The sequence below is a fragment of the Dipodomys spectabilis genome, unplaced genomic scaffold (assembly GCF_019054845.1).
Source record: "Dipodomys spectabilis isolate Male_0828 unplaced genomic scaffold, ASM1905484v1 ptg000015l, whole genome shotgun sequence".
NCBI classification, from domain to species: domain Eukaryota; kingdom Metazoa; phylum Chordata; class Mammalia; order Rodentia; family Heteromyidae; genus Dipodomys; species Dipodomys spectabilis.
Genome location: NW_024870692.1, coordinates 5,622,731 through 5,637,352, shown reverse-complemented (window position 1 = coordinate 5,637,352; position 14,622 = coordinate 5,622,731). Strand labels below are relative to the sequence as shown.

General features: G+C 35.2%; 1 protein-coding gene across 12 annotated transcripts in view; it reads right to left on the bottom strand.

Annotated features, from left to right (window-relative positions):
- Positions 1–4,717: 4,717 nt before the first annotated feature.
- Ythdf3 (YTH N6-methyladenosine RNA binding protein 3) overlaps positions 4,718–14,622 on the bottom strand; it is a 35,183-nt gene continuing 25,278 nt past the window's right edge. For all 12 annotated transcript variants that reach the window (XM_042666799.1, XM_042666735.1, XM_042666746.1 and 9 more), the window contains one exon: positions 4,718–7,800. In XM_042666799.1, coding sequence (XP_042522733.1) covers positions 7,777–7,800 — 24 coding nt within the window. In that variant the 3' untranslated portion in view covers positions 4,718–7,776. The remainder of the gene's footprint in view (positions 7,801–14,622) is intronic.

Below are 14,622 nucleotides of genomic sequence, written 5' to 3'. Positions count from 1 at the left end.
CTGCAAGTAGAGCTCAAAGTGGTAGAGTGCTACCCTGGAGCAAAAAAGCTCAGGGACAACGAACACTCAGGCTACTCTACCAACTGACCAAAAACAGAAACAAAATCTTCAATGGCAATCAAAGGGTCCTCAATTCTCCACAAAAAAAGGAAGGTAGGTAACAACTACGCCTAAGCAAGTGATATTACTTCGCTTAAATCATTCTGAAATAAATTCTATTATCATTCTTCTTCTTACTTTCTTAATCCATCAGCAAATCCAGGCTCAAAGCTTATTTTAAGTAGTGAACCTTCTACCAACCTCCAAAGTCCATGCTCTTGGCTATTATATTACACACTAACCACAGAAGTGTTCCAAGACTTTCATTAATTTAGTAAGTGAGGAACAGAAATAAAAACATTGTCTAGTCTCAATTCTACGTGGGTGCTACAGAATTGATCACAAATAATATAGAATATAAGAATAGCTACCAAAGTGTACAAAGAAAGTGAGGGACTAAAGGGTTAGACACGATGGTTATTGTGTACAAGGATGCAGTTGAACAGCAACAACTTTAAATGAACCGTTAAGTGGACAACTGAATATTACAAAATAACTAGTAGGGATTTAGAATGCTCCAACACAAAATGGTTATTTCTGATATGCCAATTACCATCTAATCATTGCATAATGTAGTCTCTATAACCCATGAATGTGTACACTGTGCCAAGTGTGCTTATGAATTACATTAAAAGAATAGGTACAGAGCTAGGGGTTTAGTTCAGTGGAATAGAGTCTGCCTGGCGAGCGTAAGGCCCTGAGTTCAGTCCTCAGCTCTGGAAAAAAACCAAAAAACAAAAACAGGTACCATGCTATTAAAAATACCATTTCTTCCTCAGGCTATTCTCCCCTTATCAGTGCCTACCTGTAACACTCCTACCTGTAACATTTATATGACCTAAATGTTACAGGTAGGCTTTTCTTTATGACCTAAGTTTTAGCTATTACTACCTCTTCAATCACTTTATTATTTCCTGTTAAGACACAACTAGGAACAATCAAAAAAAAAAGAACCTCGGGGAAGGGAGGGAGGGAGGGGATGGTAGGGGGAAAACAATGGAGGGGGTAACAATGTTCAAGAGGAAGTGTACTCATTACCTCACTCATGTAACTGTAACCCTCTGTATAGTAGCTTTACAATAAAATAAAATTTAAAAAAAAAAAAAAAAAAAAAAGACACAACTAGGAGTAATCCAAAAAGGAGATATGAGCTCTCTATTTCCTCTGCATTTCCACTATTCTGTTACCAGAAGTGGGGGAAATGAGGGGAAGTTTTTAGACAGAACAGGAAATCTATTGGTATGTCTGCTAAAGTAACAATATTCTGGTATTTCTCTTCAAAGATACAAGGATGACAGAATTCTACAACCAAATGTGGGTGGCTTTCTTCCAAGAAGTACAATATAAAAAAAAAGTAATTTGCCAAATGTACATTCAGAAAGCTAAGACCAGACAACCAGCTCTAAAGTGTGAATCAGATATCTGAAAAAAAATTATTTTAGTTCAGGATTTCAGTTGATGATGAAAGGACAGAGTAGCTCATATAACAGTTACGAAGCAAACAACGCCCTACCAGGCTTCTTCCTTTTCCCCATCTGGACCCCAATCTATCGGGTGATATCATTGACATGCAGGCTATACCTTCCCCTTAGTACTAAATCTTCTCTGGAAATGCCTTCAGACTCAACCAGAGATGTGCTTTACTAATCTAGGGGTTTCTCAATGCAAAGTTGACAAAAACAAAAAATAAAATTTTACAGTGGGGAAAGCTGACAAACACTGTCTTAGCCAAGTGATCAAGGTTGACAACAGCTATTATTGTTGTTAGTACATACATTTGAACATGATGGGAAAACATCTTTACCCATGTGGTCTTCCTCCCCCAAACTCATAATCCACTTGAAATAACATTCTATGAAGTATCAGGCCTATTTTGTATGATCATTAGAAACAAGTCAAAGAAACCATTACAATAAAAACAAATTAAAGGGCTGGGAAGGTGGCTCAGTAGTAGAGTGTTTGCCTTGTATGCATGAGGCCCTATGTTCGATTTCCAAGCACCACAAAAGCAGAAAAAGCCAGAAATGGCACTGTGGCTCAAGTGGTAGAGTGCTAGCCTTGAGCTGAAGAGCACAGGGACAGGGATAGCACCCAGGCCCAGACTTTAGGCCCCATGACCGACCAAAAAATAAAAATAAAAAATCGAAATGCTGAGGAGGATTGGGTGGGGAGGTGGGTGGGGGGTGTGGGGGGAGGATGGGAAGGGGAAACAAAGGAGGCTACAATGCTTGATAAGAAATGTACTCATTATCTTGCCCATGTAATTGTAACCCCTCTGTATAGTATTTTCACAATAAAAAAAAAAAATTGAAATGCTGGGAATGTGGCTTAGTGGTATATTGTTTGCCTAGCATGCAAGAAGCCCTAGGCTCCATTCCTCAGTACCAAATACACAGAAAAAGCCAGAAGTAGTGCTGTGGCTCAAGTAGTAGAGTGCTAGCCTTGAGCAAAGAAGCTCAGGGACAGTGCCCAGGCCCTGAATTCAAGCCCCCGGACTGGCAAAAAATAAAAAAAATGAAGACAATTAAAAATAACATAGTACCCTGGATGAGATCCTCGATCAGAAATGAAATAGGTAAAAACTTAGAAAAATCAGAATGTATACATTTTAGTTACTGATATCAATATGGGTTGATTTGCAAGGTATTAAGATTAGAGGGAGCTAGGTGCAGGGCAACACAACCTCTTTGACAATCGTTTTTCTGTAAAGCTAAAAGCTGATTTCTAAAGAAGATAACAAGTAAAAAACAAAACGTAGGTTAAAAAAACTTGACTTTCATATTCAACTTATTTACTTTGAATAAAACAAAATGAATGTTGTTAGTAATGATACTTACAAGGGAAATGATTTAGTTAATGTCAATCTATCAATGTCAATCAATATAATAGGTGGAAATTACCCATCTCCAAGATTTTCCATTAGAGAGTAATTTCATTCTGGTTACAGATGTATCTCTTAGGAATGTACAGGTACAGCCAGGGGCGGGTAGCTCATGCTTGTAATCCTAGCTACGCAGGAGACTGAGATCCGAGGATCACGGTTCAAAGCCAGCTGAGGCAGGAAAGTCTGAGAGACCCTTTTCTCCAATTAGCCAACAGAAAACTAGAAGTGGTGCTGTGGCCCAAGTGATAGAACGCTCACCTTGTGCTGAAGAGCTCAGGGACAGCACCCAGGCCAAGTTCAAGCCCCACAACCAACAAGAACAAACAAAAAACAAGAAATGTACAGTTGCCAGATGCCAGTGGCTAAGCACTAATTCTGGCTACCCAGGAGGCTGAGACCTGGAAGATGAGCATTGACAGAATAGTCTTTTTAAGATTGTCTCTCCAACTCAATGATTATTATCAAAATGCCAGAGATAGATTAAGTGGTACAGTGCAAACCAATTCAGCAATGTTCTTACTTCACAGGCTTGTATTTAAATACAATGAAACCACTCCTTGCACAACAAATAATTTTTTTCATTTGTAAAAAAATGCAGCTTTTGAAAAAAAAAAGGTGGGCTACAGAGGAGTTAGCACTTCATAAATCAGGTATGAGTACATTTCTTTTTGGTGTCACCTCTTCACTATCTCCAATTTCTTCCTCCCACAAGTTGTGTAGTTCATTTTCAGAACTGTCTAATGACTAACACAGAAATTCAGTGTTCTTAAATGATATTTCAACAATTTAAATGTGTCCTATTGAGAGTAAGTGGGATGGCAGGAAGGAATGTAGAACACACCCATTTTCACTTTTTTCACTGTAGTAAACCATTTTTTCATTTATATGGTACTAAAATGTTTAGTACCAAATGCTACATAACTAAAATTAGACCAGATGAACTCTGAACTTGGTGAACTATTACAAACTAATTAACCTACCAGTATCATATACAGGTGATATGGAGAACAGTTCTGTTTATCACTAATACACCAGGAAAAATGAAAGAATAGACAATCAAGATTATGCTTTATCTTATGTAACTGTAACCCCTCTGTGCATCACCTTTACGATAAAATTAAGTTAAATTAAAAAATAGAATACAAAAACTTCTAGAGTACATCTAATAAATGGGAGTATTTCAAAGCAATGTAAGTTCCAGATCCCAAATGAATAACTTTCTTCAACGCTAAGCATATTCAACTAAAGTGTCTTTTAAGACCATATCCTGGTCTCAGCCAGTAGTGTTGTGTGCATTTGGCCGGCTTTGCCAGCACAAAAGTTGTTATGTTTAGTTTTCCTATGTCAACAAATGCTTTAAAGTTAAGCAAAGATCAATGCACCATCCCAAATCATCATGGTCCTGTTGACATAAACTTTTTAATTCAAAAGGGTACAAACTGTTAGAAAACATTCCTTGAGACCGAGTGGGAAGTTATGTTTACTGGACAACAGATTCCACTTCCTTCTACCACATAAAAATATAAATAGGTCTTCTTTTTGCTCTTAAGTTTAGTATTTAGTATTAAACTGATGTCCTTCTCTTTAACTCCCCTACTTTAATGACCAACTATAATTATTTTTAGCCTATTTATATTTAGTAAGTATGGCAACCAGAAAATCCATAATATAGTAGGCAATGTTATTTTTTTAGCAGACAATACTTGTTTATATAGATAAAACAGAACACAGATATGAGTGAACAATTTTTATTGAAACCCTCAAAGATTAAAGAGGACCAATGGTGAGTTTGGGTACCATAACAGAAAATCTCACCTAACTGTACCATCATTCACAGGAATGAACAAACCCAAACACGACAAAATTCAAATTCTCATGTAACTGCTACAAGTGGATGTATATGAATTAATCATTCCATCATAACCTTCTTTTAATTATATGAAAAAGGGAATTTACATGGCATAACAAAGATATGCAAAACTTAATGAAAACACAATTCTCTTAAATCTCTCAAACTTATTTTTCCCCCGAAGGATGCAGAATGCACTTGAAGTGATTAAATGCCTTAAACTGATTCTTTTTTTTTTCTTAATTGAAAACTGTTTAATATCATCTTAACCCCCATGCATGGTACTCAGAAATAACACAGCTTCTGAATTAAAAAGATCACTGACATTAAAATGAGGAATTAAGTACGAAAAAGACTGGGTGTTTTTTGTAATTTTTTAAAAGGAATATTCAAGTACCAATGAGTATAGAGAAAGAATACTAATTTTGGTTACATTTCCCCCCCCCTTACTGTTAAAATATACAAACTATAATGCCTTTCAAAATGAAATACCCACAGAAGGTAGCTTTAAAATAACCATTCAAATCAGAAATCGAAAAACGCAAGAAATTTATGGGGCTAATGTCTTAAGTCATGATTACTCAAACATTTAACTCTGTATCTCCTCCTGTAGAGCCCAGGCTCTCTCCCTTTTGGTCCCCACAGTTAAACAACTTTCTACTAGTTGTGCTCTGGAGACAACTTGTAATAATTTCATTTAGAGAAAAAATTATCTTGTAATACAATGAACGACCAAGAAGGAAAAGAAGGTTGGTGCTTTGGGGAAAACTTAAATGGGAAAACCACAAATTTATCAGCTGAAAAGGTCTTGTTTTTTTCCACAGGAATGCTGCACCCATTCCACTTTAAGATCAGAAATCCAGGTTAAAGGCACTGGGATGTACTCCTCACCATGCATAGACTCTCAACTACATTGGACAGGTCTGAGTCTACTGCAGTCAGCCTGCTTCGGTGTTTCCATGACATTTCTTACATAGAAACCTAATGTAAATTAAACAAGTTTGAATCCATTTGTAATGTAACTAGTTTTATAAAAATATCCAGAGTTGCTAATAAAGCACCAAGAAAAAGAGAACCTCAGGGAGAGGACTTAGCTCCTTCCTACAAGGTCACCCTTTTACAGTTTTCTCTAATAGGACCTTCCAGAATGACAACAGTCATCTTCGATATGTCCTATCTATACAATCTTAAGGATATAGAACATTGCTCTGGTGACTATACCCAAATGCCGATTTTCATTATAATAGCTAAGAGACATGTTACAAGATTTCATGGCTTAGTCTCAAATAGGTAAAATAGGTGCAATTTTCCTTGAAGAAAGTCTTTATTTTTATCAATAACGTTTTGATGTTCCCTTCAGTAAACATTGATAGAACTATACTGGGACTACCAAATAATTGTGAAGTAGCTACAGTTATCTACAAATACTGTAGTCTAGTGAAATAGTACAGTATTTGTACATTTTAAGAAAATATTGTACAAAAATTACATAAATGAAAGCCTCAAATATCTGTCACTAGGTTTTTGAGTTTAAGTAATCAGAGACCATAGCAAATGAAAACATTTCTAAACATGATGTAAACATAAAAGGAGTAATGCAAGGTATTCAAATCTACTGTATTGCTATTTTCATCCTTAACTATCATTCATTCTACATAGCTTTCTCCTTTTTTGGAACAGTATATAGGGAAGGGACATTATTTTTATAACCTTATGCCATCAAATCAGTTAATACAGACGCATAACATTCAATTATACAAAATCAATTTGTTTCAAGATACAAAATTAACGTTGATATGTAATTAATGAAAAAAACAAGATGTTATAAAGATAACTACAAGAATACCCAGATATATGCTGTATTCCCACTTATATAGATCTGATCAATAAAACATCAACACATTCACTTAGATACTGATTTAATTCATGGATCAAGGCCATATTTTCAAAGTATTTTAAAGATGCCAGGACATTGCAAAAGCTGGAGAAAAAAGGTGAGGAGCTGTATATGCTTGCTAAACAAGAACTATGTTTATTTAGCTAGTGAATACCTAGAGTAATAAATTTTTACTTCATGATAGCAATCAGGCTCGCAAACACCCAGAAATAGGAATTAAGGGTTTTAAATGTAGTTATAAAGGTCATAAAAAGTCTGATTAGACTGAGGTACATGTACTCAAAATTTTGAGATTCATTAAGTGGTAGCAAACAAAATAATTGCTCAGACAAATGCACATTTCTCAGGGTACATATAATTAGGGAAAGGAGGGAAGAAGAATGTGCATTATTTGGTGCAATCCACCAAGCTGCATATCAATATTCTGTTACACCAAACAGTTTGAAGACAGGGAAACATTCTAATATAATTTCAGATTATGTTTCATTTGGCTAAAATAGAGCTTAAGGTTGCTTTGCCATATTAAAAGTTTACTACAATAATTTTCCACATAAACATTTAGACTTCAACTTCAGGACTAAATATGGCATGATTATTTTGCTTTTAATCTGTCATATAGCTAAAAATTGACAATTTAAAAACTACAACAAAGAAAGTTTGAAGCAGTGTGACTCTTACATCATTGAACCACTTCTAATGGTTAACTGTTAGTATTTAACAAATTCAGAGTTAATGAATCCTTGCATTCATTCAGTCTTCTGTGCCTTAAGCTAGGATGCATAATTACAAAAGACAGCAGATACTGGTAAAAGCTTCAGGACAGAAAGTGCTTGACAAAGTTACAGTTCTCAAGTGTGTTTGGTGAGAGTATATAAGGGCAGATGCGCTGATGAAAACCATTACAAGAAGAGTCAATTTGTGTTAAAGTGTTCAAAGATGTCACCTTAAGCAGAAAAAAAAGCTTTAATAACGTCTTCTTTGACTTATTAGGCATTTCCAGAGTCTACATCATTAGTGTTGTAATTTTAATAGGACATCTCCATACGATTATTGTTTGTTTCTATTTCTCTCCTGAAAGAAAAATATAGAAAAAATGTAATAAATACTGTTAAAATTTTAAATTATATATACATATCATGTAAATCATCTCTTCAAAGTTCTTCAAATACTAATTTAAATAATCAGTTACTATTATTTCTATATATCATAGTTGGACAATCACAACATACTTCCACATTACACATTTTAAATAAAACCAGGTGCTAGTAAGAGAATACAATGATCTGAATACAAACCTCAGTACCACAACAAACAAAAAAAACCCCAAGCAAACAAACAAACAAACAAAAAACCCACAAAGAAATCACAAACACTATCTCAGGAGAGTTTAATGCCACTCCATAACCCGACTTATCTCTCCCACAGGATTTAAGGTGAGGATACTATAGCAATGTTTTTTCAGTCCTTCCAATGAATTTTTTATGATGAATTATAGGAATTTGAAAGCTATTTGGATAAGGTGGAAGCAAACGAAAGTAAACAGATGCATTAAAATAAGATTTGATATTTATTAAAACTTACAATTGTAATTTTTTTCCTTTTCTTATTTTCATATTCAGCATACTAAAAAACCTTTCACATGGAGACAGAGGACACGATGCAAAGCTAAAGGAAATACGATAGTTTCCTGGCTGCTCTGGAGCCTCAGGGAGAATGATGAAACAACCCACCCAAAAAAAAGGGGGGGGGGGGAGAAAGTTGGGTGACACTGATGACCAAGTTCTCACAACTGACATATTCAAATGAAAGCCTTTTGTAAAACTAAAGATAAATAATACAAAACAGTAATAGTTTTACTAAGATGAATTATAGATGAGGTCTATTCATATAAGTAAAACTCCTTGTTAAGTAGACAAATATAAGCCATTGAAACAAAATCACCACTCCACAAAACTTAAAACCAGTGTTTCCACTGGGTTCCAGTGGCTCATTTCTGTAATCCTAGCAACTCAAGAGGCTGAAATCTGAGGATGGTGGTTCAAAGTCAGAACAGGCAGGGAAGTCTGAGAGACTCTTATCTCCAATTAGTCACCATAAAAGCTGGAAGTAGAGCAGTGGATCAAGTGAAGTGGTAGACCAGTACCCTTGAATAAGAAAGTTCAGGGACAATGTCCAGACCTTGAATTCAAATGTGTATTACTAATCAAATGTTTTGTTTTGTTTCTCCAGACCTGAGGCTTGAACTCAGGGCACGGGCACTATCCCTGAGCTTCTTTTGCCCAAGGCTAGCACTCTACCACTTAAGCCACAGTGCCACATCTGGCTCTTTCTGTTTATGTGATACTGAGAAATTGAACCCAGGTCTTCATGCATGCCAGGCAACCACTCTACCACTAAGTCACATTCCCAGCCCTCAAATATGATTTCTGACAATGACTAGTATACTTAACTACCAATGAAACACATTAAGTAATCTGCAACATACTGCTTAATATGAAACTCTGTGGTCCTCAAATGTTAACAAGCTTCAAAATCACCTAGACTACTTGTCTAAACATTGATAATTGGTCCCTAACTACTTGTCTAATGTGAAAACTGTGAATCTGCATTTCTAACAATTTCACGGGTGAACTTAACTACTGGTACCGCATCAGCACTTTGAAAAGCACCAAGTGTCTTAACATGTAAGTAAGACTCTACCATTTTATTTCTTCATGATTACAGGTTGAAGCCACTGGGCCTGGACCTGGCTTTAAATATCATCTAACTTTTTGCTTGGGAAAGACTTGACATCTCAATTGGTTCTACTACATCTACTTCTCAAGCAGGTAAAATTATAGGCATAAGCTGCCATGCCAGGTCCTCAAATCAGAATTTTATCTAATCTTGTTATACATGGATAAAAAAAATCTAAACACAAGCACACAAAAAGTTAAAATTAATGGAGACAAGCACAAATCAAAGAATCATAGAACCATATTAATATCAAATTTCAAAACCACTATTTGAGATAAAAGTTATAAATATATATCAAATAATAAAGTTTTTAAAGAGCTGTAATAATATTAAACTAAAAGTACAACTTCAATTATACTGAAAACTGCCAGAAAAATCTCAATAAAAGCTGCCATTCAATAAGGAATTGGGATGGCTGAGAAATAAGAAGCAATAGAGAGGGTTATTCTGAACAAAATGTAACGTATGCACATTAGAAATAGTGAAACCCATGGTGCCACTATTAAAAACATGAAATAAGTAACAGGAAAGTAGGGCAGCCTCTGTTGGAAAGAGTGAGCACCAATATGAGGAAAGAAGGCTAGTGAAAGAAGGTGAAGAAAAATGTATCAATAAAAAAAAAGAAAAGAAAAGTTTATCAATGAAGTTCTTGGAGTGATTTGAGAAGCAGGAAGTAGAATAAGGAAGGGTAACAAGAGGAAGATGAAGATCAGGATAAAATATGTGCTCGTGGGGAGATATCACAAGGAAATGGACTGTGTATAACCAATGTATACTAATAAATAAGTTGCTAGAAGGAAAAATTTATCATTTCTCTTAGCTTATTAACTATTTAGTAAAGCAAACAGTAAGTAAAAAAGTTAACTACAAAGAATGTAGAAAACTACATATTCAACCCACACACAGAGTATACAACAAAAAAAGTGAATACATGTTAGGCCATGTATTCAGAAATGCCAAAGAATCCACTTTATTCAGACCACATTTTAACATAGAATTGAATTTAATCATATTTGAAAATTCAAAAAACACCTTCCTAGAGGAAGAGATATAAGGACTACAGTTCAAAGTTAGTCCAGACAAAAACTAGAAATATCTAACATTAAACTTAAAAAAGAAAAAAAAAGGGTCTGAGTAATGGTCCTAAAGATATTACACATACCTTGCAAGCACAACACCCTGAATATATCTTAGTACTTGGGGATTAAGCACTTTTAAATACCTCTAAAATATCATTATGGAAATTAGAAAACTTTCATATGAGTATGTTAATTAAAAAGTTAAGAATAGTCCCTCCAAAAACAATTCAAAATTTATGTATGTAGTACTAAGAGGAAATGGCACTAGGTCATTATCCAATTCAACATTCAAAACATGATTAGCATAAGTTCCCTAAAAAGACACAAATGACAAGAAACACAAGAGAGATACAGACTCAAAGAGAACAAAAGTTAAAAGTTAGCAGAGGCACTTTTTGAGGGAAGGGAGACTAACTATAAAATTATAGAACAATACTAAAAAACATAACTATAAAAATGAAAGACCAATTTGAGAAATAAAGCTAAATGTGAATTTCAAATCAGCCTGAATTATACAACAGGCTCTGTCTCAAAACAAAAAATAAATGAAGTATAATAACATCATGGAAATAAAAATATGATTAATACTAAAATGCCAATAAATCTACAAGTTCAAGCAAAATGGACAACTTTAGTCAAAAATAATGAAAATTGTTTGGACTTTGGATAAATGTAGAAAGCAAGACCAACAACACTGGGATAGGAAAGAATGAGTGGTGCCCTACTCTCAAGAAGATGGAGAAACTTAAGGATAAACAAACAGGAGTTACACAAAATTTGAATATTTATGAAGCAAAAAGATGAGGCTAGAGATAGGGGGAAAAAAAAGTCCAGGATGGGAACATAAACTTAGAAGTCATAAATGAAAAGTCTATCAACAGAAATCTATGGTCCATTTCTTCCAAAATAACAAAAGAAACCCCAGCTTTGTACTTCCAAGAAATGAGACTGTGCCTTATATTAACATTATATTATGTAAGTATTCCAATACAACAAAGCATTTATGGACTATCAGCTATAGATCAGTAGTCATCTGAGACTAAGAAGTGGCTAGCTATTAATGATATTATTTTTGTTATAAAAATAAGGAATACATCACACAGTTTACATCATAATTACATATATTGGTGTGCTACTGAGAATTAACAGAATTTTTTCCTCCCTGGAGGAGTAAGCCCCTAATGATAGTTTAGAAAGACATTAAGATCGATTCTTTAGGGTAAAAATTATGAAACTATCCAAATGGAAGCACAGAATTCCCTTTTACTTTTAATGACTAGTTCTTTCAAAAAAATTCACACTGGGCACTAGTGGCACACAGCTATGATCCTAGCTACTCAAGAGGCTCCAAGATTAAAGATTGTTGTTTAAACCAGCCTGGGAAGAAAATTAACCACAAAAATCCAAAAGTGGAACTGTGGCTCATCAAGTGATAAGAGTGTTAGTCTTGAACAAAAAGGGGACAGTAAGCCATCAGTTCAAGCCTCAGTACCAGCACAATGAATTAAAATTATTTACAATAGAATCCCTTTTTTCTCACCTTACCTTTAACCCTTTCCCATTTTAATACTACTGTGTCTCCACCCATGGATTCTAAGATTTGAGGGATGGTAATTCTTTGAAGAAAAAAACTGGATAGCATAAGTTTTCTTCTCCAACCTAGATACACTGAAGACCAAAAAAACGTAACAAGGCTAGTATCAGAATTTGACCTACAATGATGAACTCAAGAATAAGTGCACTGTAAAACTTTTTTTGGTCAGTAGTGGGGCTTGAACTCGGCCTGGGCACTATCCCTCAGCTCTTCAGCTCAAGGCAAGCACTTGAGCCACAGTGTCACTTCTGGTTTTCTGGTTGTTAAGAGTCTCACAGATTTTACTGCCCAGTCTGGCTATGAACTGTGATCTCAGCTTCCTGAGTAGCTAGGATTACAGGTGTGAGCCACTGGTGCCCCCAAAAACACTTATTTTTTACATTGATGAGCTAAGGCTGCCCATCCTTCAGATGAAGGAAGAACTAGAAAACAGTAACTTTCCGTAATATCCTAAGAGGTACCTGCAGCTTTTGACATCAGAAGCAAATGAGTTATTTTCCTTTTAATAATCTTAAGGTTTATCACCTTTAGCAGTATTTCAATAAACCCAGTCACACAAATGAGCCACAGGGGAAAAAGTATGTATGTATGTATGTATGTATCTAGAAGCCATAGTATCCAGAAAGAAAAAGAAAGAAAGCCCTAAGAACAGAATAAGGATAAGAGATTTGCTGGGGGGGGGGGGGGGGGGGGGGGAGTGAGGAGTGAATACCTAGACAAAAGAAAATCAGCAGAGCAAATACTTGAGAACAGTGCACCCAAAACACACATAAAACACACATTAAAAAACACCTTTTGTAGCATAGAAACATGATTTTCAAGTTTAAAAACTCTGTGTGTGTGATTCAAGAAGCAAATAATGACTTCTCTATTTGTGGAGGCAGAATATTAAACCCAAAGACGATCTCAGAAAAGGAAAGAGTTAGAAATCACAAAGAAAAAAATGTGAAAGAACTACTGGACAAACCCAAGATAAACTGAGTATTCCAGAAGGAAGTAAAACCACAAATGGAAGCAACCAGGCATATTGAAGCAAGCCTGAAGTTCTATCACTCTAGGAGGTTGAAGCAGCAGCATCCCAAGTTCAAGGCCAAAGGGGGGTTACTTAAAAAAAAAAAAGTGAACTGACAAGAAAAAACTATTGATTCTTTGGCAAGTCCTCCAGGAGATGAGGCTTGAGTTTTGAATTTCTACATGTGAGCCACAGTGACTAACTCTAAAAATAAGAGTATACCAAGAAGGCATGCATAGAAACATAGCACACAATAACTTCAGTATCAACAACAAGATATTACATATAATGAGTATTCTTTCCCAACAAACTCCATACCCTAAGTAAGAAGGGGTGAAAAGAAAACCACAAAGCAAACTGAAACTGTTCAAAGATATAATGAGAAACAACAACAACAACAAAAGAATAAGGTGAGAGATGAAGGAGTTACAGAGACAGGAGAGGATAACTAAAGGATAGGCAGATAGCCAGGTTGTTTCTTCACCCAGAAAATGACAACACTGGGAAGATGGAAAATCTGAGACAAGCCCAGGATTTAACTAAAAACTACTGCACCAACATTAACTTCTTAGTTTAGATACATATATTATACTATAACTATGTATATGCGAATATTCTGGGAAAGTGAATAGTCTGCTTTATTATACTACAAAACTCTTATAAATCTGAATTATCTGAAAATTAAAAATCTTAAAGAAATATATGACTTGCATGCAGCTCTCAAATGTAACAAAAAATTGAATATATGTATATATGTGTGTATATGTTTGATCACGTATGCATAATTCTGTTTTGAAAGTTCTTATTTCCTATTTAAGTAATGTGCTTTGGTATTTTGGTTTTTGTTGGTCAAGGGGCTTGAACTCGTCCTGGGCACTGTCCCTGAGGTTTTTTGCTCAAGGCTAGTGTTCTACCACTTTGAGCCACAGCTCCACTTCCAGTTTTCTAGTAGTTAATCAGAGATAAGAGTCTCATGGACTTTTCTGCCCTGGCTTGGATGTGAACTGCAATCCTCAACCTCCTGAGTACTAGAATCACAGGAATGAACCACCAGCACCCAGCTCTAAGTAATGCTATTTTAAAGACAAAATTGAAGAAAAAAAAAATTTTAAATGTAATTCTAAGCCAGGCTCACGCTAGTCAGCTAGCTAGTCAGGAGGCCGAGATCTGAGGATTGTGGTTCAAAGCCGACCCAGGCAGGAACATCCTTGAGACAATAATAAACCACCAGAAAAAAAGAAGTGGCACTGTTGCTCAAGTGGTAGAGCACTTGCCTTGAGCTGAAATGCTGAGGTACAGCGCCCAGGGCCAGAGTTCAAGCCCTGTGACCAACAAAATAAATAATTCTATTTATAAAGGCACGAAATGTTTAAAATACTTGGAAATAAATTTAGTAAATTACAATAAAACCTAAAATATACATTAAATATACAGAAATATACAGAAATAAACATACAGAAAATATACATTAA